At 34.7% G+C, this 24263-nt stretch overlaps 2 protein-coding genes across 15 annotated transcripts in view; both read right to left on the reverse strand.

Annotated features, from left to right (window-relative positions):
• Positions 1 to 1115: 1115 nt before the first annotated feature.
• chpt1 (choline phosphotransferase 1) lies at positions 1116 to 13780 on the reverse strand. The gene is made up of 8 exons (XM_073838145.1): positions 13374 to 13780; positions 8353 to 8500; positions 8025 to 8166; positions 7855 to 7939; positions 4898 to 5029; positions 4617 to 4775; positions 2636 to 2761; positions 1116 to 2500 (listed from the first exon to the last, which is right to left on the reverse strand). The coding sequence occupies exons 1-8, from the start codon at positions 13611 to 13613 to the stop codon at positions 2384 to 2386; spliced, it is 1149 nt and encodes a 382-aa protein (XP_073694246.1). The 5' UTR covers positions 13614 to 13780; the 3' UTR covers positions 1116 to 2383.
• A 2357-nt stretch (positions 13781 to 16137) lies between these two features.
• mybpc1 (myosin binding protein C1) overlaps positions 16138 to 24263 on the reverse strand; it is a 52920-nt gene continuing 44794 nt past the window's right edge. For 10 of the 14 annotated variants that reach the window (XM_073838809.1, XM_073838807.1, XM_073838808.1 and 7 more), the window contains 3 exons: positions 22976 to 23238; positions 22075 to 22261; positions 16138 to 16825 (listed from right to left, as the gene is read on the reverse strand). In XM_073838809.1, the coding sequence (XP_073694910.1) occupies positions 16707 to 16825; positions 22075 to 22261; positions 22976 to 23238 (569 nt within the window). In that variant the 3' untranslated portion in view covers positions 16138 to 16706. Of the gene's footprint in view, positions 16826 to 19219; positions 19261 to 22074; positions 22262 to 22975; positions 23239 to 24263 lie in introns of all 14 variants that reach the window. The other 4 variants (XM_073838811.1, XM_073838803.1, XM_073838802.1 and 1 more) reach the window with 2 other exon arrangements.

The raw sequence follows: 24263 nt of genomic DNA on the forward strand, positions 1-24263 counted from the left end.
CTAATCAGCACATGGTTAGCTAGCACAGTTTTGAACAGTTGTACACATATAAAAACTACATTTTATGGAACAACACCTAGTCATGTTTTGGTCATGACTGTTACGGTAGTGACAATTTTATAGAATAATACCCAAAAAAACAAAGATGTCACTACCGAAACGCCACCAAATGTTTCAGTTGTGACTGTTTCGGCGGTGACAGTTTTAGATACTTTAGAAATGCTAATCAGCACATGGTTAGCTAGCACAGTTCTGAACAGTTGTACACATGAAAAACTAAATTTTATGGAATAACACCCCAAAAAAATGATGTGACTACTGAAATTTTTTGGTAGTGAAAATTTTAGATACTTTTGAGCCTACCTCAAACCCAAAATATGAGGATTATGGGTTTCCTTTTGTTACTACCAAAGCAATGATGCCATGTTTTGGTCCTGACTGTTACGGTAGTGACAATTTTATGGAATAATACCCAAAAAAACAAAGATGTCACTACCGAAACGCCACCAAATGTTTCAGTTGTGACTGTTTCGGCAGTGACAGTTTTAGATACTTTAGAAATGCTAATCAGCACATGGTTAGCTAGCACAGTTCTAAATAGTTGTACACATATAAAAACTAATTATTATGGAATAACACCCAAAAAAACAATAGTGTAACTACCGAAACTTCCCCAAATTGTCATGACTGTTTCGGTAGTGACAGTTTTAAATACTTATGAACCCAGCTCAAAGATGCTAATCAGCACATGGTTAGCTAGCACAGTTCTGAACAGTTGTACACATGAAAAACTAAATTTGATGGAATAACTTCCAAAAAAGTGTGCTTAATTGCAGAAAAAAAGATGTTCGGTAGTGACATTCCTTCAAGTTACACATTTTCCTCAAAATGAGGGGCCTATCTACTCACACCTGAGTACTGAGATCTACTCAGACCTCAGTTATGAGAGATAAATAAGTAAATAAATACATAATTTTAATCCAAATTGAAAAATGTAGAAAATACTGAAATATATCCTGTATATTGCAGTTCAGCCAAAAATACAGAGATACATTTTGAGCATATCGCCCAGCCCAAGACCCCAAAACACATAAAAAATGGACTTCAGACGGTGCTTTATTCAAATCACACAAAATTTATTGTTTTTATTAGCCCTTTGGGAGGAGATGATTCTAAGCAGGCAGAGAGTGCATCAAAAAACAGGCACATAAGATCAAACACCCCCCCCCCCCCCCAAAATCCCTTAAAACAGAGTAGCTCTGTTTGTGCTCGAGCTCTAGGAAGTGAAACATACAACCAGGAAGTCTGAGCAAACTGAGATTGGGTGACTGGGGAGGGGGGTGGAGAGATGAGTCTGTTTTTAGCACAAAGCCACAATTCCTTGACAATTAAGTTGTTTCAATTGTTATTTTTGTTTTAAACAGGCTTGACTTAATTTCACACTAAATTCAGTCGGATTACTCAAATAAATACATACACTTTAATCACTGGACAATCACAAAAAGTTTTCTTTTTCTTCAAGCTACAATGGCTGTTTGGGCAGGTTTAGTCTCTGGAGCTTTTTTTTTTTTTTCTATAAAGTGTCACGTGATCTACAAATATCTGCTTTTTAACAACAGCAAAAATTCTGAATGGTAAAAAAGGTTCTGTAATGTAAACTATTGTATTTTTGGCAGTTTGGCGACTATATCAGAGAAATATGTTTGTTATACTTACATCTGTTGTATTTATAAAATTGGGCCTAAATGAAGTAATGGATATTACGATGTAGAAAATTGACTTGGGCAACTGATGCCCAAACTGCAGTTGTAGCTTCCCTTTTTTGGTAAAAATTGACAAACATGATCAAACCCAAAAAACAAAGTACAAATCTATTATGATAAATACTATTGTGAACGAAAATGTTCCCTCCATTATGTTTTGATTCTTTTGCTCATTTTTAACTTTGACCAAATGGTTTATATTTAGGAAATAATTCTACGCTGGCCAATTCAAATTGAGTTAACATTTGATTTCCCACTTATCACTTTGAAAATAATAATAATAATAATAATCTCTAATGTGTTCCTGCACAGAATGAACCATTTCAAGGCAACAGAAAACTTCGCCATCTGGCCCCCAAGGCCACGTTTTGTACATTTCGTTGTCTAAGCTCTTTCATTTCATCCAGTGATATATTCTAGTGTACAGTAGTAGTGTGGTTAAAAAACAATACAAGCTGGTCTGGTCAAACCTGGCAAAATGTTCAGTTCTGTTAGTCTGTGGTGGTCACACTGTCAAGGCCGTTGTGGTTGTGGTTGGTGGGGCTCTCCTGCTCTAGTTTGAGAAGTGGGACAATGTCTTCATCCTTTGATCCCGCTTCCTCCTCCCGCCGGGCAAATTGTCAGTCTCTATGCGCGTGGCCCTGTGGGGTGATACTAAAAACCCGGATTCGTAGGTGGGAGGCGATTTGCAGGCACAGGCCTGTGCAGTAACGCAGCAGATCCACCAGGGACAGCACCTAAACATTGGGATGGAGAAAAGACAGACTTGTTTAGTTTTGACTCAGAAAACTATTATATATACTATACCATTAAAAACACTGAGTGCAGTGCTGCCACACTAGTGGTTTGACCCACTAATGGTTGTGGCTCACCATGGCGATCCAAAGCACGATGTATTCATCGATGTAGCTGTTAAAATACTGATTTAGAAAGAGCAGTCCAGGACCAATGAAGGCTGTGTCATGAAGATGCAGCTCACTCTTGGTCATGTGGGCCACCTGTAGAAAAAATCATATCTGAAAACACCTGATGCATTTTGGATAACTGTTTATGAAAATTAGAGGTGAGCGGTAGAAATTTGTCAGCCAGTAGGCAGGACTATTGTTGTGCCATGTGGTTATGAAAAGATATTATTTATGCATGTTTTTAAGCATTATGGTTTAAAAACAAGTGATTTTAAGCCATTGAAGCGCAATAAGAAGCGAAAGAGAAGTAATTTCGCTATATGCACACACTGTATGAGAGGCTGTTTCGTGAAGATGGTGCTTATAGAGTGCAAGAGTATTAAAATAGTTATTTTTGCCACTTAATAGGCCTTGAAATGTTAAATACACTACTTGTATGTGTCAGAATGCCCATCTTTGTAAGTATCCTCATAAACAGTAATTTAGGTATTAAGTGAAAGCATATAGCTGAGAAAGAAAACACGTGTGACAGTATATTGGATTTGGGTGGGTCTTAAAGTGACAGCAGTCTAATATTACTGCTGTCTGTCATTCATGTTAATCCAAACAACCCAAGAGAGGAAAAATCTCACTTTTTTGTGAGGAATATCCAGTATATTTATACATTTGATTATGTTATACAATGTATGTAGCATTTCCCATTTTTTTTTTTTGTTCTCTTGTAGTTTTTTTTGTCCTATTGCTTGTAATTAGTTTCTTATTCTTATTTAATTGCTGACTGTTTACTTGTCTTCAGTGATTTTTTTTTTTAATATTGAAACTGGTGACAAGATTTAAGAATATTCTATTGTTACAATATATCACAACATACCATTGAGGTCAAAAGTTTACATACACCTTGGAGAATCTGCAAAATGTTAATTATTTTATCAAAATAAGAGGGATTCTACAAAATGCATGCTATTTTTTTATTTAGTACTGACCTGAATAAGATATTTCACATAAAAAGGTGTTTACATATAGTCCACAAGTAAAAATAATAGTTGAGTTAAAAAAAATGACCCTGTTCAAAAGTTTACACACACTAGATTCTTAATACTATGTTGTTACTTGAATGATCCACAGCTGTTGTTCATGAGTGCCTTGTTTGTGTTCAGAAAAATCCTTCAGGTCTCACAGTTTGTTTGTTTTTTCAGCATTTTTGTGTATTTGCACCCTTTCCAACAATGACTGTATTATTTTGAGATCCATCTTTTCACACTGAGAACAACTGAGGGACTCATATGCAACTATTACAGAAGGTTCAAATGCTCACTGATGCTTCAGAAGTAAACACAATGCATAAAGAGCCAGGGGGTGAAAACTTTTGAATTTGAAGATTAGGGTAAATTTGACTTTTTTTCTCTTCTGGGAAACATACAAGTATCTTATGTAGCTTCTGAAGGGCAGTACTACATGAAAAAATATGATATTTAGGCAAAATGAGAAAAATGTACACATTTTCATTCTGTTCAAAAGTTTTCACCTCTGGCTCTTAATGCATAGTTTTTCCTTCTGAAGCATCAGTGAACTTTTGAACTGTATGTAAACTTTTGAACAGGGTCATTTTTTTTAATTTGACTATTATTTTTATCTTGTGGACTATATGTAAACGTCCTTAATGTGAAATATCTTATTCAGGTCAGTACTTAATACAAAGTGATATGCAATTTGTATGATCCCTCTTATTTCAGTAAAATTATTAACATTTTGCAGATTCTCCAAGGTGTATATAAACTTTTAGCCTCAATGGTATATCGTGATAAACTGTTACCGTAAAATAAAATTACTCATATCATGATATCAAGATTTTGGTCTTATCGCCCACCCCTAATAGAAATGATAATGCTCATGATTACAAGGGACAAAAACAATATTGACTTCTCATATGGGCATCAGCAGCACTCACCACTAGCTTATTTGAGATCTTGGCGATCACAATGCCAAACGTAAGTACATAAAGGCAAGGATGGTGCTCGAAAAGTTGACTGGAGGACTTTTTAAAGATGATGAAGGCCAAAGAGAGGACGAGGCCGATGTGTAGACCAGGAGACAATACACTGGTGTCCTGAGGAATGGACAAATGCACTGTTACTCTATTACTTTGAAGAGAGCACTTTTTTAACTTTGCGATGCATGAAATCATGAACAAGAACAACTCTGATGCATACACTGCTGGAGAGCACTTACTGCAACAGTTGAGCCATTCTTGCCCACGCCGCCGTTCAGGATGACGTAGAAGTAGTTATAGGTTGAATACAGGAAGCCACCGATAATGCCGATAATTGGAAAGGTTTGCAAATTCACACCGAGAACAGGGATCTGGATGAAAGAATGAGAAATCAATGTCTTAATACAAGAATAGCTGTTATTTTGTTTCATGTGAGCAGGGGTGCTGGGAAGGGGTGCGACTGAAGCTCTGAGCATGCTTTACAAAATGGGGAGAGGTTAGAAAAAACTAATGTGCGTGTTGGCGTCATCTGTTTTTTTTTTTTTTTTTTTTTTTGCAAGATCATGTCTATGGGTAGCCATGGTAGCAGTCTTTTACCCTTATTTACCTTTTCATAGTCTGTTTGTCCTCAGAGAGGTGGCAGAGATCAAAAGACAGAAGGTCTACTTAAAGATTGTACTCTTGGGTTCTGTAACACTTTACAGTTTTGGAGGATTTGGATTTTTTTCTTTTTTCATTATAAATTATACAAAGTTTGTAGAGCTCTTTTAAAAGAATTATCTGACACTGTGCATTATCTGACACTGTATTATATGACACTGTGTAGACACTGGAAGCAGCTGACTCCATGTTACACCACAACTGAGGTTATTATATTTATATTTAATACTAGAATGTCTTTATTGTGAATAAACATGCAAATAAAGACATATTTACTCAGGTGTATTATTATGTTAGTGTTGTGAATAAACGTAAATAAACAAAAATAATAATAAAAATGTAATATCTTCACTTAAATGTATTATTATTATGAATAAATAACTTTTCTCAGAATTGGGTTATATAAATTCACAACTGTGAGAAATTCACAATTCCGACTTCTCGCAATCTCGCAATTTTTTTTCTTGCAAATGCGAGTTTGTATCTCGCAGTTCAGACTTTTTTCACAATTTCAGGTTTATATCTTGCAGTTCTGACTTTTTTCTTGCTACTCTGACTTTTTTCCTCAAAATTGTATTATATAAACTCACAACTGTGAGAAATAAAGTCAGAATTGTGAGATAAAAACTAATTTTTCTCAGAAATGCGAGTTGGTACCGCATCTCGCGGTTCTGACTTTTTCTCACAAATGCAAGTTTTTATCTCACAATTCAGATTTTTTTTCTTGCAAATGCGAGTTTGTATATTAATTCGGACTTTTTTTCTTGCAAATGTGAGTTTCTGGCAAATCTGACTTTTTTTCTCACAAATGCGAGTTTGTATCTCACAATTCTGACTTTTTCTTGCAAATGCAAGTTTGTATCTCACAATTCAGACTTTTTTCTCGCAAATGCGAGTTTGTATCTCGCAAATTTTAAAAAAATTTTCTCAGAATGGTGAGATTTTTTTATGGAGTTAAAATTGTTGCAAAATTCCAAATAAATACTTTATGATCCACAAATAAATGTAAAGCGATTGACAAAAACCAAGCATAATCACAAAATAAATAAAATGAGATCCACAAATAAATTTTAGAGTTCCACAAACATGAATTATATTCACGGGTAAAAAAAATTGAATTGCAAATAAAAAACATACTCACAAATATTTTTTTTAATTATACAAACACAACTTTGCCCGGCATTTATATGTGAATCGCGTACTGTGCATTTGTAGATCGTTGCGCGTATTTGTGAATTTTGAAACATTTCAAGCGTCAAGACGCAAATTAATCCACAAATGGATGGACTCCACCCACCTTCTACTTAAGCCAATCAGATACCGGCCACGTGGGGCTGACCAATCGTTGCACGTTCTCGCTCCAACCAATCACGTTTTACGGTGACCGTAAGGGGACACCTTCGGTTCACTTATGTTTGTCTTGTTGGCCACTACATTTAACTCATTTAACAATCCACAAATACGCGCAGCGATCTACAAATGCACAGTACGCGATTCACATATAAATGCCGGGCAAAGTTGTGTTTGTATAATAAAAAAAATATTTGTGAGTATGTTTTTTATTTGCAATTCAAAATTTTTTACTTGTGAATATAATGCATGTTTGTGGAACTCTAAGATTTATTTGTGGATCTCATTTTATTTATTTTGTGATTATGCTTGGTTTTTGTCAATCGCTTTACATTTATTTGTGGATCATAATGTATTTATTTGGAATTAAGCAACAATTCTAACTCCATATTTTTTTGCACACTGTTATTTATAAAAATCTTTCAGGTCCCACAAATTCTTTGGTTTTACAGCATTTTTTTTTTTGTGTGTATTTGAACCCTTTCCAACCATGACAGTATGATTTTGAGATCTATCTTTTCACACTGAGGGACTCATATGAAACTATTCCAAAAGGTTCAAATGCTCACTAATGCTTTAGAAGAAAACAATGCATAAACCACGGGGGTGAAAACTTTTTGAATTTGAAATCAATAAATTTAAACTTATTTTGTCTTCTGGGAAACATGTAAGTATCTTCTGTAACTTCTGAAGGGCAGTACTACATGAAAAAAATATATAATATTTAGGCCAAATAAGAAAAACGTACACATCTTCATTCTTTTCAAAAGTTTTCACCCCCTGGCTCTTAATGCATCGTTTTTCCTTCTGGAGCATCAGTGAGTGTTTGAACCTTCTGTAATAGTTGCATACGAGTCCCTCAGTGTGAAAAAGATGGATCTCAAAATCATACAGTCATCGTTTGAATGGGTTCATATACACAAAAATTGTGAGCTTCTATCTAGCAAATTTGACTTTTTTACAAGATGTAAACTCGCAATTGCAAACAAAAGTCTGAAATGTGAGATAAAAAGCACAATTTTATTCAGTGGCAGGAACTTGTGTCCACCATTTGAAAGTACTTTGTGATTGGCCACAATGGACTCTTCCAGTGCAAACAGCTTCAGTGATTATAATGGGAGTGAATTTATAAATGTTGTGAAAGAGAAAGAAATTAAGAGGCTCAGTGTGATGCTAAAGAAGGTACCTGAGTCTCCCAAAGACTCACTCCTCCAAATGCTGTCATCAAATACATGATTATAATAGCAATCTGGACTTCTGTCACATCAACCCTGCAGAAAACAAAATACAATACAATAAAAAAAAAACCCACACAGAAAGTTTCAATAAATTCAGTCAAGCTGTGAATGCACTCACAGTCCGAAGCGGAGTGTCCCGGACACGTATGTCTGCCAGTGTGCGCAGAAAAACATGAACATGCCCACGAAGCCAGAAAAAAACATCCAGTTAGGGTAAGAGCCGATCCCACAGGATATACACGATCCCACAGCAACAAACACTAAAAGAGCATTCAAAAACTATTATTGTAGTGAAACAACAATATTAAAAATTTGATTTATGAGTGTTGCTAGGTGGTTGCTTACTGGGCCAAGACAAAAGATGTTTATTCTGATCTACACTAATAGAAATGCATAATTATTATTACTAATATCCAAATAGCGAATGTTTGTCTAGCTGGATATACCTGTGGAAACGGCATCACAGCCATGGTCAAAGAGCTCCCCAAGAGCCGAGCTGCTATTGGTCCGTCTGGCCTGCTTTCCATCAATGGCATCCAGTGATTGGTAGATAAAGAGACCTAAGGCGCTGAGAAAGAAGGCCCAACCTGGAGCCTGAACAGGGCAGATATGAAAAAAATAAATAAAGGTCAGTACACTCACATTGATCAAGACTAACTCAGCAACAAAGCATTTTGAAGACCTGGTTCTTCTTGTTTGACTGGGCTCAAACAAATCATATTAATTGTTCATTCTTGAGATTAGTTTGTCTTTTGTGTCAAGAGAGACAAACAAAACCTTAGACTAAACTTTGACCTCTAACTGTAGATATGGATGGCTTGTATTATTTTGTGTGAGACCGAAAGGAAAACTTACCAAATGTGGACACAAAGGAGCTGTTTTATCTCCTTTCCTTTAATAGATATGGTTATCACTGCTGTTTGCCATCATTTCACTTGCTTTAGAGAGGCACTTTAGCAGTATGTATTATTCAAAGGTAACTAAGTAGAGTGAGAATAATCAAATGTGAAAGGAGGGAAAATGTAGCTACAAATGTGAAATGATTTAATTCCTAAGAGTTTCTTGGTTTATCTTCTTTTTATTAATTTCATACCTCTAAGACCTTTGGAAATATGTGCCCCTGGCCCACAAAACCAGTCTTAAGTAGCTTTGGTATATTTGTAGCAATAGCCAAAATACATTGCATGGGTGAAAATTATTATTTTTCTTTTATGCCAAAAAGTTTTTAGGATATTAATTAAAGATCATGTTCCATTAAGATAGTTTGTAAATTTACTACCGTACATTTATCAAAACATACTTTTTGATTAGTAATTGCATTGCTTAGAACTTAATTTGGAAACTTTAAAGGTGATTTTCTCAATATTTAGATTTTTTTTTTTTTGCACCCTCAAATTCCTGATTTTAAAATAGCTGTATCTCAGCCAAATCCTAACAAACCAGACATCAGTGGAAAGCTAATTTATTCAACTTTCAGATGATGAAATCTCATTTTCAAAAAACTGACCCTTACGACTGGTTTTGTGGTCCAGGGTCATATATACAGTGCCTTGCAAAAGTATTTATACCCCTTCATTTTTCACATTTTATTTTGTTGCAGCATTATGTTAAACTGCTTTAAATTACACTCCACATCAATTTACACTCCATACACCATAATAATGACAAAGCAAAAACCAGATTTGCATTTATTAAAAATAAAACACCGAAATAAGTACATTGCATAAGTATTCATACCCTTAACTCAGTACATAGTTGAAGCACCTTTACAGCCTCAAGTCTTTTTGGGTATGATGTGACGAGCTTTGCACATCTGCATTTGGCAATTGTCTGCCATTCTTTGCCTCACCTTTTCACCTCTCAAGCTCTGTCAGCTTGGATGGGGGCTGGCAGACATTTTCTAGAGTCCTAGTTGTTCCAATCATCTTCCATTATGGATAACGGAGGCTACATGCTTCTGTGAACCTTCAATGCAGCAGATTTTTTTCTGAACTGTTCCCTAGATCATTGCGTTAATGCAAGTCTGTAACTGAGCTCTACAGGCAGTTATCTTGACCTCAGGACTTGGTTTTTGCTCTGATATGCATTTTCAGCTGTTAGACCTTTTCTGAGAGGTGTGTGCCTTTCTAAATCATACTCATTCAAATGAATTTGCCACAGTTTAACTCCACTAGAAGTGTAGTAATATCTAGAAGCAATATGAATGCTCCTGAGCTAAATTTCGAGTGTCCCAGAAGAGAGTATGAATACTTATGCAACGGGATCTTTTCAGTTTTTATTTCTAAAAAATTTGCTAAGTTGTTACAAACCTGTTTTGTGCTTTGTCATTATGGTGTATGAGATGTAGATTGATGTGAATAAAAAGTAATTTAAAGCAGTTTAACATAAGGCTGCAACATAAAAAAATACTTTTGCAAGGCACTGTAAGATTTAGTAACAGATATAATAAGTGTAAAATGGTCCCTGAATAACGAATATGACATTGTGGAATGTTTTAAAATGTTTTGTTATTGTGGATAAAGCAAAATGCGAAGACAATGTACAAATAGTTTTATCAAGGTCAGCTTGTGTGCGTAACAGTCTGATATGGGCAAAGGTCCATGTGGCCTACTAGGTCGATTTCCCAGAGCGGCTACAAGCAGGCCATCTGGTTTCACTGCACATTCACAAAACAGAATAAACCCCCTGTAGGTTTGAGTTGTCACTTCAGTATTTGTTATACAGAAAACTACAGAAGGCCTTTAATGTGAAATTATTTCCCATGTTTTGAGTCTGTTACTGTGAATGTGATTCCTAAATCTGTCTGCTCACCCAAAAATGAAAATTCTGCCATTAATTACTCACTCTCACTTGTTTCAAACCCATAATACCTTTGTTCATCTACAGAACACAAATTAAGATATTTTTGATGAAATCTGAGAGCTTTCTGAGCCTGCATAGACAACAACGCAACTGACATGTTCAAGGTCCAGAAAGGTAGTAAGGTTATTGTTAAAAGTCCATGTGACATCAGTGGTTCAACCATAATTTTATGAAGCTATGAGAATACTTTTTGTGTCAAAAAAACAAAACAAAAAAATTAAAAATTAAGTTGCTGAATTAAGTTGTTATTTTTGTTTTCTTTGTTTTTTTTAGTTGAGCATTTCATGATTAGTGACATGTACAGTATCATTTATATTATAAATATATTGATACTAGATACCAGTAATGATATGCTTTAATTGGTTGTCACATAAAATGTGGGCCTAAACATATTAATTACAGATGTAGAATAGTAGTCATGAAACAATATAGACACAGTATGTTTTTTCTGACATGAACAAGTTCAACAAGTTTGGCAAGATTTTTTTAATATTTAAAAAAAATCTGTTATGACACCAAGGATGCATTTATTTTAGACAGAAACAAACTGTTGTTTGTAAAAAAATTATTACAATATAAAATAAAAGTTTTCTATTTTAATATATTTTAAAATCTAATTTATTCCAGTGATGGCAAAGCTTAATGTTTACAGAGAAATTACAATTACACTACTTAAATAAAAGATTTAAAATGCTTTCATTTTATACTAAGTATAGTTCATTTCTACTGACTGACATACTGCTTGAGACTTACTGATATAAAAACTGTAATTAAACTGTATTTACTTGTGCACAATGCACATTTCTTAATATTAAGCCTAAAATATGTTTTAATGTCACTATTTATGAGAACTGTACAATCTTTCATTATTATCGGTCTTTAAATGCAACATATTTAAAGTGTACCTAAGTATACTTGCAATAGTTGCACTTTAGCACAATCAAATATACTTATGTATATCTTTAGTTGGACTTCAGCACTACTTAAAGTGCATTAAGTACAAAATTAGTTGTTCCAATTTAGCAAACCTTAGAAATGCCAATTTAGTATACTAATAGGGTATTTTTTATTAAGTATATAATATGTAAATATATTCATAGTATACTCGGCATGAAATAAATGTATTTTATATTCATTTTCGTATATTTATAATCTAATTTGATGCACTGTAAAAAATGACTGTGAATTTAACGGTAAAAAACTGTAAAAATGCTACGGTAAAAACCTGTGATATGGTTAACGGTAAGTTCCCCTTCTATATACGAGGAAAACCTGTGTTGGACATTGCATGTCATTTTACGGCAGTATACCATTTTTTGAAGTGAAAAAGAACGTAAAATTTACAGTGAATAACCGTAAACTGACATTCCCAGAATTCCATGTGTTTCATTTTTTTTTTATTTGATGTTTTTTGTGGAAATAACTTTTTCTTCTTAGATTTTTCTTGGCAGTTTTGTACATTAGGGTTATATGTTACATCTAATGCTGTTAAATTAATGTTTTTTGCATTAAATCAGTTTTATGTGTGTTACCATGATGGTGTTTACTGTTGGCGTGAATGACACGGTGCACCTTCTATATATGTTATTATTTAAAACCTCCTTGTGATGGGGTTTGGTTGATCATGTGATGTTGTCATCACCACCTGCTTTTGGTGGTTATCAGTGTATTGCAAAGTTACAAAAAAGATTTCAGTACTTCAAAAGGTTGGTAAATCACCGTTATATTAGTTTAAAAAAAATCTGAAATTACGGTATTTACCTGTATATTTAAGTGAAAACCGTAAAATGTAAAACATTGCTACCGTATTTTTTACAGTTTTTAGTTTTTCCCGTAAATTTTACAGCTTTTTTTTTTACAGTGTGGTGATAAAATAACCATAACTGCGCTGTAGTAGTAAATATCAGTTGTGGTTACCTATGGCCTTGTGTTTTTATTCAATACAGCAGTGCTCTTCATGCAAATATTGCTTAATTATAATATCTTTACAATATTATTTTGTAATAACTGTATTATTACTATGGCTACTTGGCCAATTTAGTTGTCTCTGGGTCAAAGTTCACCCTAAGCCCCCTTTATCTGTGTTTCAGCCTGGCAACAGGTGGGTTAAAGTTGCATTCAGCAGCAATCTCCACAACTGCCAAGCAATAAACAGAGGAATCTGGACTTTGTCAGTGGACTATAGTCTTTGATTCTGGAAATATGACACAGGGTATGTACACACATACACACAGAGACACTGTGACATGGGGTCACAGTGCTGCCCTGATTCAAATAGAGAGGGTCAACAGCTAACATAACAAATAGTCATGATCTGCATGGTCTGCACAGTCAATAAATCTGATAAGGCAGATGCTCTCAAAACACCACAATAGCTATATGTGAATCAATAAAGCAGTGTGCTAGAAGAAACCGAAAGGCTAGAAATGTAGACATGAAGGCACAAGACGTTACTTGAGACTATTCACGGTCTTTGTTCAGCACCACCGAAAGCAGTGGGGTTCTAAATGTGCTTGTTTATTTTTAAAACTGACGTGGCAGGGCATTTAAATAGAACGAAACGCGTCACGCTGTCAGTCAAAGTTTCGGTCGCGTCTGCACTCACCTCCTCCGTGGCCGTGGGACTGTAATACACGAGAATGACCGTCGTTAGTACGTTAACAAGGAGTCCAATGGTGGTCAGCGTGTTCGGCGCGACCCATGTCGGGATCTGCTGGACCAGCCAGTTCCAGTATATCTGGCAGGGCGGCTCGAAGAGAGAGCGACCGGCCGCGCTGTACTTGTGTTCCTCCAGGCGCTTGAGCTGGACAGCTGACAGCGGCTCTGGACAGGCGCACTGAGGCATTATGATCGCTGTTTTGGCAGGGTCGATGCAATGTTTTGGTCCCGATTCCCAGGTGTCCACTTAGAAGAAGACATTAGCATGCGGCGATTACGTGTGGAGGGTCATTTTTGATGAGCGGAACCGACAGCCTCCTCCGTTCCTAATAGTTCAGAGCAGATAAACGGAGAGGCGCAGGAAACTGCGGTCCGGAAGAGGACGCAGCCGGGAAATTTAAACGCCTGCGCTTAGTGCGCTACCGCGTCTGACCACCAGAGGCCTCATGTTTTGATATGCGACCCTAAAACCAGTCTTTTAGGGTATATTAGGGTAACACTTTAGAATAGGTAACACTTATTCACTATTAACTACGACCTTTCCCTCAATAAATTGCTAATTTGCTGCTTATTAATAGTTAGTAAGGTAGTTGCTAGGTTTAGGTATTGGGGGATGTAGAGTAAGGCATTAATATGTGCTTAATTAATACTAATAAATGGCCAATATTCTAGTAATATGCTTGCTAATAAGTCGTAGTTAATAGTAAATAAGTGTTACCTATTCTAAAGTGTTGCCGGATATTAAGTAAAGATCATGTTGCATGAAGATATTTTGTACATTTTCTACCGTTAATATGTGACCCTGGACCACAAAACCAGTCATAAGGTTAAATTTGACAAAACTGAGATTTATACATCATAGGAAAGCTCAATAAATAAGCTTTCTATTGATGTATGGTTTGTTAGGATAGGACAATATTTGACTGAGATACATCTATTTGAAATCAGAAATCTGAGGATGCAAAAAAATCAAAAAGACAGAAAATCACCTTTAAAGTTGTCCAAATTAGGTTCTTAACAATGCATATTACTAATCAAAAATTACATTTTGATATGTTTACAGTAGGAATTTTACAAAAAATCTTCATGGAATATGATCTTAATTTCTCAATGATTTTTGGCATAAAAGAAAAATCAAAAATTTTGACCCATGCAATGTATTTTTGGCTATTGCTACAAACAAACCCCAGCGACTTGACTGGTTTTGTGGTCCAGGGTCACATATATCAAAACTTAATTTTTGATTAGTAATATGCATTGCTAAGAACCTTATTTGGACAACTTTAAAGGTGATTTTCTCAGTATTTAGATTTTTTTTCGCACCCTCAGATTCCAGGTTTTCAAATATTTTTGAATGTCCTATCCATTAATGGAAAACTTACTTATTCAGCTTTCAGATGATGTATACATATGATGCAACTAACTAAAATAAGTTCAAGCACTATAGCACTAAAACTATATTGTACAAGTTAGCATTTTGTTGTAATTTACTTAAAAACAATGAATACAAAATGACTGCAACTTAGACTAAAATTAAAGCTTAAAAAATACATATAAAAATAATTCAAATGTAAATAACTACTAAATATATTATGAATAACACTGAATTCCTGTACTATTCTATGGCATTTTGTAGTATACACTATGAGTCAAAAGTTTTTGAACAGTAAGATTTTTAATGATTTAAAGAAGACTCTTTTGCTCACCAAGCCATTTATTTGATCCAAAGTACAGTACAATTTTGAAATATTTTTACTTTTTAAAATAACTGCTTTTCATTTGAATATATTTTAAAATGTAATTTATTCTGGTGATTTCAAAGCTGAATTTTTAGCATCATTACTCCAGTCACATGATCCTTCAGAAATCATTCTAATATTCTGATTTGCTTTAATGAATAGAAGGTTCAGAATAACAGCATTTATCTGAAATAGAAATCTTTTTGTAACATTATAAATGTTGATCATCTTTTTTGATCTATTCAAAGCATCCTTTGCGAAATAAAAAATGGTGTAGTGTATAATGTTTCAAAAGCTATTTATTTCAGATAAATGCTGATCTTTGGATCTTTCTGTTCCTCAAAAAATCCTGAAAAGGGTACTCAACTGTTTTAAATATTGATTATGATGATAATAATAAATGTTGAAACAGCAAATCAGCATGTTGGAATGATTTCTAAAGGATCACGTGACACTGAAGGCTGAAGTAAAGCTGAAAATTTAGCTTTGATCACAAGAATAAATACATACATTTGAAAATATATTAAAATAGAAAAGAGTTTTTTTAAATAGTAAAAATATTTAAAAATTTGCAGTACTTTGGATCAAATAAATACAGGCTTGGTGAGCAGAAGAAACTAAAAAAATATATATAAAAAACATCTTAATGTTCAAAAACTTTTGACTGGTAAATAGCGATCAGTGTTTTCACACTGAAAATTCCCAACAAAAAGTGCATTTCAAATACCCAGATGATACAAAAAGTAACCTTAAACCAGCTTGTCATCATAAATAGATGACAAAATAACCATTTAATGTATAATGTGTCATTTGGGACACAACCTTTGTTTAAAATGCTGCACATAGGGTTTAATATGGTTTAAGTATGCAAACATCTTTGGTGCTCAAAGAGTAGTGTTGCCAAATCTTGCAGTCTTCATCAAAATAATATATTTTAAAAATCAGAAACCATTTAAAACAAAAAAGAAACCATTGTTTTCCATACAGAGACATTTATTCAACTGTCATGCTAAAATGAACATTGGCATGTTTAAGTATCCTTAGACAAATGCAACGTTTTCTGTAACGTTCAGATCTTGTCTTATGTCTGATCTGATAGTTGCACAGTATTGATTTGATATCTAAGTGGATTTCAGGACATTCATTAGAGAACGAAGGATAGGGGTTGGAAACTCGGGAGGGAAATCAAACAAGAAAAAGAAAATAAAGAAAAGAAACAGCAAAACCCAGACTTGTGCTCATTTCAGACTGCCCTTGTCTCCCAAACCCAGAAAAGCGTAAATGAACCGCATTACCATATCTGCAACTGGCTGCACAAAATATTTTGAAGCTACAATCCAGTTCACTAAAGTCATGCATTTGAGTTTCAGTGGCGTTTCTTTAAAACACAGCTTTACATGATCGCACAGTGACAGACGCAGTGTTTTCTATAACTATAGATCCATGTCTGAACACAGCATAGCATGCCAAAGTTTAGACGCATGTGCCATTCTTTGTAGTAGTGACAGGGATTTCTGGGTAATAATTGGGTGAGTCAGGCCTCAGTTGGATTCCTTCTTCTCTGACTCTGGCTTCTCAGAGGTCTTAGACTCGTTCATGTACTTATCAATGAGGTGTAAGGGAACGCCTCGCTTCATCAGCTCAAAGAACGTAAAACCTCCTGAAAGAGGGGAAAGATAGACAATCAGAGAGATGATACTGGAAACAATGAAATGATTAAATATGAATTGGTTCTTCACAACATATAGCAGCCTTGAAAGTATTTGGACATGTAAGCCACATTTTAAAATGTCTGAATGTCTTTGCATAAACTAACTTCAAACATTTAAGAGAAATCATCCTGACAAAAAAAAAAAAAACCTAATCACCATTTGTTTGAAAGTTACTGCCTTTGTAAAAAGGAACACTTTATCATACTAAAAATAAATGAATAAATAAAATAAAAATGGAAATAATATACTTTTAAAGAATATATACTACCAGTCAAAAGTTTTTTAATGTTTTTTTAAAGAAGCAAGCCTGGATTTATTTGATTCAAAGTACAGCAAAAAACATTCCATTTTTGAAATATTTTTACTGTTTAAAATAACTGTTTTATATTTTATAATTTATACATTTTTAGACATTTGTAATGTTACAAAAGACATAATAATAATAATTAATGTTTTTTAACAGCAAATCAGAATATTAGAATGATTTCTGAAGGATCATGACTGAAGTAATGATGCTTAAAATCCAGCTTGGAAATCACCGGAATAAATTACATTTTTAAATATATTCAAATAGAAAACAGTCATTTGAAATAGTAAAAATATTTTAACATTTTACTATTTTAGCTGTACTTTGGATCAAATAAATGCAGGCTTGGTGAGCAGAAGAGGAAAAACTTTGAACTACTGTTCAAAAACTTTTGACTGGTAGTGTATTTTATTGTAAAGTGAATGTAATGTTTTCATATTTTCTGATATTTAATTATATGTTACTTGCATTAAATTAAAATTGATTATATTATTAAAAAATGTATATTAAATGCAATTCGTTGGACTTCATTGGGCTTTTTTAACTCAGTTTGGTAGACTTCAGTACATCTTTATATTTACTATTTTTATAATAGTATACTTTTTATAATTATATTTCAATTTTATAATTACTATTATTAATTATCTGTTGTCTTTGAAATATAGTAAAATGTACTGACACATTTTTGTAAAACAAAAATATTCTTTAAAGTAATTTCTTTTGAAGCTTGTATTTAAATATATTTGTATTTACAGATTTATAATAATGAAGCTGCAATTTAGTACATTTAAAATATGTTAACTTTAATTAATATTGAATTACACTCTACAGTAAAAAATTATACCAAATGCTTTGTTTTAGTATGTTATCAACACATCAAAATAAACGTGCTTCTTTAAATTAAAGCATAATGATTGAAACTTTTAATTACAAAGTGCAGTTTATACTTTTTAATTTGAGTTTCAGTGAACTTAATTAAGTTGAATTTAATATAAATGTATTTACTCACTTTGGTTTGATAATTTCTAATACAAAGACATTCAAGCTTTTAAGCATGACTTAAGTGTCCAAAAAGTGTTGTTTTTAGGCCACTATATACAGAGAAAAGAGGTTGAGACGAACAAATAGTGTGGAAAAGAGGAGAAGGACAACATTGAAATCAGGACAGGAATTTTGTCAGTGTTCGGCAGGTGCAGCACAAATGTTGAGGCAGTGAGTACAATCATCTCTGCAAGCTTTTGCAGCTATTCAGGCGCTCATAACTCATCCCTGCTGTAGCATGTTGAGCTGCATGGACACTTTGTTGAATGTGCTCTAAATTAAGGCTGCATTATGCAAGACGACCACTGTTATAAATATACAAAGCACATGTTCACAGTGCAAGCATTTGCAGAAATAATACATCAGAATTGAGTGCTTCTTAAGCAGGGATGCTAGTCTTGTCTTCATTTTGAAAGCAAGAGATACCTCGTTTCAGTTTGTCATGTTTTTTTCTGTCTAAAAAAAAACAGCCTGTAACTGATTGTTCCAAGTAACAAATAACGTTACACCAATATTTATGGTTTTCAGACTTTTTTGTGGTATAGCTTATGTGTCATTGCATGCAATGTTTGAAGGAGACAAACACTTAAAGTAGCATTTCCAGTGTAAAATGGCTGCAGGCCAAGCATAGCACTTCCATTCTGGGGAAGAAAGAGTTTTGGTTAGATGCTGTTGAGAAAGAGTCCCACAAAAATCATTTAGCATTTATTTGTAATTAGTTTGTATAATGAATAGCGCAATATTGTGACATTCCCCAATACTGGTTGACTTTGTCAAAACCATGCACTGCACAGTATAAATTCTGTATGGATAGAGCCATGATTCTTGGAGTTCATGTGGAATCCTGTAAAACGTTCTTGGGTCAGAAATGTAATTCTTGAATTCCCGAGCATTACACACCAGCAAAGAGCAAAAGCAGGATTATTGGCAAACAAGGGATGCAGAATGAATGAAAAAATAAGCTTCATATGCCCGAAACCATATGAAAGCTTACCTTGAATGAGAACAATAACAGTAACTATTCCTGAGTGATGACTGGGGGAAAAAAGAAAATACGGATTAAACCCAAAGTTTACATGAGGGAGTTATATGTGCCTCAGGGTATATCGCTGACTTAGTCATTACAGATTTAACATGAAGGAGTTAAAGGACATAGCACAGTCTACCAAGAGGGAAACACAACAATATGGCAGTGTAAGACAGAGTATGAAAACATGTCAGCACATGATACAATATGCAAACATTGGTGTGTAATCAGAGTTTTTAATCGGGTCCAGAATTTTTCACAGACCTGCTATACAAGTCTAACATGATGTGTTTTTGGACTGTTGAATTATGGGATGTGTGGTCCAGTGGCAGTGGTGAGATATAATTAGGGATGCAAAGAGGTGGAAAATTCCAAGAAAGGTTTTGAAATTTTCCATAAATGTTCTGCCTCTTTGCAACCCTAGATGAATTTGCTTTGGAATTGCTGCATGCCGTTGCAATTTCTTCATTTATTCTAGTTATGGTGGAGTAACAACATACTGAGATAGTCATATCTTGTTGAAAGAAAAAGATCCCAGTTGCACATACTGTAAAAATAAATAAATAAAACGTATCTGTTTATTATGGAAACCTGTTTCTGCCAAAAAAAGGTAATTTTGACTTTTTCATCTTGCAATTCTGACTTTTTTCTTACAATTGAGTAATACCAACTCACAATTCTGACTTCTTTCTCAGAATTGCATGATATAAAGTCACAATTGTAAAAAAAGATAAAGATAAAAACTCTGCCTCTTTTTCTCACAAATGTGATTTTGTATCTCTCAATTCTGACTTTTTTTTTTTTTTTTAGAATTGTGAGACATAAACTTGCAATTGCGAGTTATAAAGTCAGAATTGCAAGATATAAACTCACAATTCTGAGTAATGAAGTCGAAATAGTGAGATATAAACTTTTTTCTCAGAATTGCATGATATAAAGTCGCAGTTGTGTCTCACGATTCTAAAAAAAAGTCAGAATTGCAAGATAAAAACTCACAATTCTGCCTCTTTTTCTCACAAATGCGAGTTTGTATCTTGCAATTCTGACTTTTTTTTAGAATCGTGAGACATAAACACGCAATTGTGAGTTATAAAGTCAGAATTGCAAGATATAATGAAGTCGGAATAGTGAGATATAAAACTTTTTTCTCAGAATTGCATGATATAAAGTCGCAATTGTGACTTACAGTGCCTTGCCAAAGTATTCATACTCCTTTTTTTTTGTGCGTTTTGTTATGTTGCAGCCTTATGTTAAACTGCTTTAAATTACTTTTCCACATCAATCTACATCTCAGACACCATAATGACAAAGCACAAAACAGGTTTGTAACAACTTTGCAAATTTATTAGAAATAAAAAAACTGAAAAGATCCTGTTGCATAAGTATTCATACCCTTTTCTTGGACACTCGAAATTTAGTTCAGGAGCATTCATATTGCTTCTAGATGTTACTACACTTCTAGTGGAGTTAAACTGTGGCAAATTCATTGGAGTGAGTATGATTTAGAAAGGCACACACCTCTCAGAAACGGTCTAACAGTTGAAATTGCATATCAGAGCAAAAACCAAGTCAAAGGGTTAAGATAACTGTCTGTAGAGCTCAGTGACAGACTTGCGTTAAGGCAGTGATCTAGTTCAGAAAAAAATCTGCTGCATTGAAGGTTCACAGAAGCATTATCCATAATAGAAGACGATTGGAACAACTAGGACTCTAGAAAATGTCTGCCAGCCCCCATCCAAGCTGACAGAGCTTGAGAGGTGAAAAGGTGAGGCAAAGAATGGCAGATAATCGCCAAATGCAGATGTGCAACGCTTGTCACATCATACCCAAAAAGACTTGAGGCTGTAAAGGTGCTTCAACTATGTACTGAGTTAAGGGTATGAATACTTATGCAATGTACTTATTTCAGTGTTTTAGTTTTAATAAATTTGTCAAATTTGCAAATCTGTTTTTTGCTTTGTCATTATTATGGTGTATGCAGTGTAAATTGATGTGGGGGAAAACTCATTTAAAGCAGTTTAACATAATGCTGCAACAAAACAAAATGTGGAAAAAAAAGAATACTTTTGCAAGGCACTGTATAAAGTCAGAATTGCGTGATAAAAACTCACAATTCTGCCTCTTTCTTACAAATGCGAGTCTATATCTTGCAATTCTGACTTTTTTTCGAATTGTGAGACATAAACTCGCAATTGTGAGTTATAAAGTCAGAATTGCAAGAGATCTAAGATTGTGATTAAATACTTTAATTGAGAGTCTTACTGTAGTAAGTATATATTATAATATTATTAATGAATTACTTAAGTATGTATACTGTTTAAATGCAATGCTAAAATATTTGTCTATTGCAGAAAAGAGTCTTGCCATATTAAATGCTTTGTTTGTTGTAGAAACAAACTATGATGAAAAGTTGCACAGTACTGGTATAACTAGTATAAAAAGTGCAGAATATGAACAAAAAGAATAATACTGTACATAGAATTAACGTAAATGAAAGGAGTAGTTAAAAAGCATTGAATCTTTTACACTATGGCTTCCACACTATACTTACCCACGAAATCCACAGAAGATATTGAGAATCAATCAGTTAATAACTGCATTCGCCATACAGTATATCATCTTAGGTGCTAGATCAGGAATACCCAGTCCTTTTTAGATCCAACCCAGATCAAACACAACTGAAGCAGCACAATTCAATCCTCAGAAGCTCTTGATAGTTACAAACAGGTGTGTTTGATCAGGGTTGGTTCTGAACTCCACAAATATGCAGATCTCCTGGACTAGGACTGGGTTAGATGAACATTTCCAATGCACAGACTAACCTTTGACCTCTAGTTTGCAGTCCACCTGAGCCTCTCCAAGGTCATTGACAGCCTTGCAGGTGTAAACCCCTCCATCAAACGGGCTGGGCTTGCGGATCTCAAGCGTACACACACCCTGGTTGCTGAACATGCGGTAACGTGGGTCGTCAATGATGGTAATCTTGTTTTTCATCCAGACTACCTTAGGCTGAGCGATAACAGTACAGAATGAGAACAGAGTAAACAATAGATAACATTACTGGTTAAGAGGAACCAAAGCTACAACCACGTGGAGTAAAAAACTGCTACTCTACTCACATGTGCTGCTTGCGGTAGATAACTGAGTGACAGATAGACAATATGATCTGGTGTGTCTGTGCTCAAAGATTATAACTGGCAGGTGCTGTTAAGCCCATTGGGACACTCGCAGGTCAGGCCACAAAGAGCTAAATACAGGTGTAAAGCCATGAGCACATGGTTGGAGGCCAGCAGAATCAAAGACTTTCTCAGAAGTTGAAAAAAGGAGAGCGGTATGCTTCATAACCTTGTGTGGGCCAATAGGTTTTCATGGGTTAATTGGCATTTCAGCATGTTTTTTGTCAATATAAGCCTTTTTTATTCCCTTTTATCTGCACTTCAGATCATTTAGCAAGGATTGAGTTTCTCTGACCCTGTTTACACCTGGTGTTAACATCAGTGGACAGAACTAAATATAGATTTAAACAAGGTCCAAAATGTTTTGTGATCTCAATGTAATGAGATGAAACTCATGTGACCATGTTGCATTTGAATGCCATTGAATACAGCTTGCGATCTAAATTAAAGTGTATTGAAGCTGGACTTATCTGTCAGAACAGGTTGCACATGGAAATAAAATACATTTGTGGCACCTTTCTAGTAGAGCGTCCTGTCAATCACCTACCCGAGGATTGGCACGCACGCTGCAGTTCAGGGTGGCGTTGTACCCAGCGACGGCGAAGGTGTTGATAAGCGGCTGAGTGAATGTTGGCGCCTCGGTGAAGTCGCGGTCATTATACTCTGGGATTTTCAGTAGCAAGCCTGATTGAGAGTGAGAGTGAGAGGAAGAGCGAGAGGAAGAGGAGGAGGAGGACGACGTGTGAGAGGGGAAGGGAGAGTGGGACTTTGCATGATACAAGCCGAGAGCTGTATCATGGGGGAATATCCCTTATGTGATGAGGAAGAGACAATATTTATCGTCAGCATTGGCGAAGCGTGACACACACAGTGTGTTAAAGATATAATCTGTCACTTTAGGAACTTGGCTAATAAACAAATCTTTGTGTTTGGGAGAGTATATGTAGACATATCAGGTAGAAATTAGAATCATCAAATTTGTGAAGCTACTACAAATTGCAGATCATACCTTTAACATCCCAGTAAAGCCTTTAAAGCTCCTCTGAGTCAAAACTCAGACTTTACATCAGGGGTGCGCAATCCTGGGAGCAGGACTGAACAACCCTTCTTTACATCATGTCCAGGAAGATGCATTTCAATTAAAATCTCGACTTAATATATATATATATATATACAGACACACCAAGCAGGAGGTTGATTAGTAAATTAGTGTTAATTTGGACATCAGCCCTTAGGTACCAAAGTTGTAACTTCCACAGCAAAATTACAGATTATATACAGTGCTTGCGAAAGTATTCATACCCCTGTTGCTGCCTTATGGTAAACTGCTTTAAATTACTCTTTTCCCCAGACCAATCTAAACTCCATACACTATAATGGCAAAGCAAAAAACAGGTTTTTAACATCTTTGCCAATTTATTAAACATAAAAATAAAACTTAAAGGATTCCATTGCATAAGTATTCAAACCCTTATCTGGGACAGTTGAAATTTGGCTCAGGAGCATTCATATCGTTTGTAGATGTTAATAAAGAGTGGCTTACAGACAACTCTGTGAATGTTCTTGAGTGGCCCACCCAGAACACGATCAAATATTTCTGGGAAACCCTGAAAATGTGCGTCTGCCCTTATCCAATCTGACAGCTTGAGCTTGAGAGGTGAGGAGAAGAATGGCAGATAACTGCGAAATGCTGATGTGCAAAGCTTTATTTCAGGTTTTCTATTTTTAATACGTTTACAAAGTCGTGACAATTCTGTTTTTGCTTTGACATTGTGGTGTATGGAGTGTAGATTGATGGTGGGGGAAAATAGGCAGCAACATAACAAAACGTGCAA

This window comes from Garra rufa, chromosome 4 (genome assembly GCF_049309525.1).
Source record: "Garra rufa chromosome 4, GarRuf1.0, whole genome shotgun sequence".
Classification (NCBI taxonomy): Eukaryota; Metazoa; Chordata; class Actinopteri; order Cypriniformes; family Cyprinidae; genus Garra; species Garra rufa.

What these genes read in the sequence shown, in the direction of transcription:
- chpt1 (XM_073838145.1), bottom strand. Translation starts at nt 13,613, where the DNA reads ATGCCTCAGTGCGCCTGTCCAGAGCCGCTGTCAGCTGTCCAGCTCAAG. An exon ending in AGAATGGCTCAACTGTTGCA is followed by an intron (nt 4,776 to 4,897) that starts GTAAGTGCTCTC and finishes TCCATTCCTCAG; the next exon opens with GACACCAGTGTATTGTCTCC. An exon ending in TCGTGCTTTGGATCGCCATG is followed by an intron (nt 2,501 to 2,635) that starts GTGAGCCACAAC and finishes CCCAATGTTTAG; the next exon opens with GTGCTGTCCCTGGTGGATCT.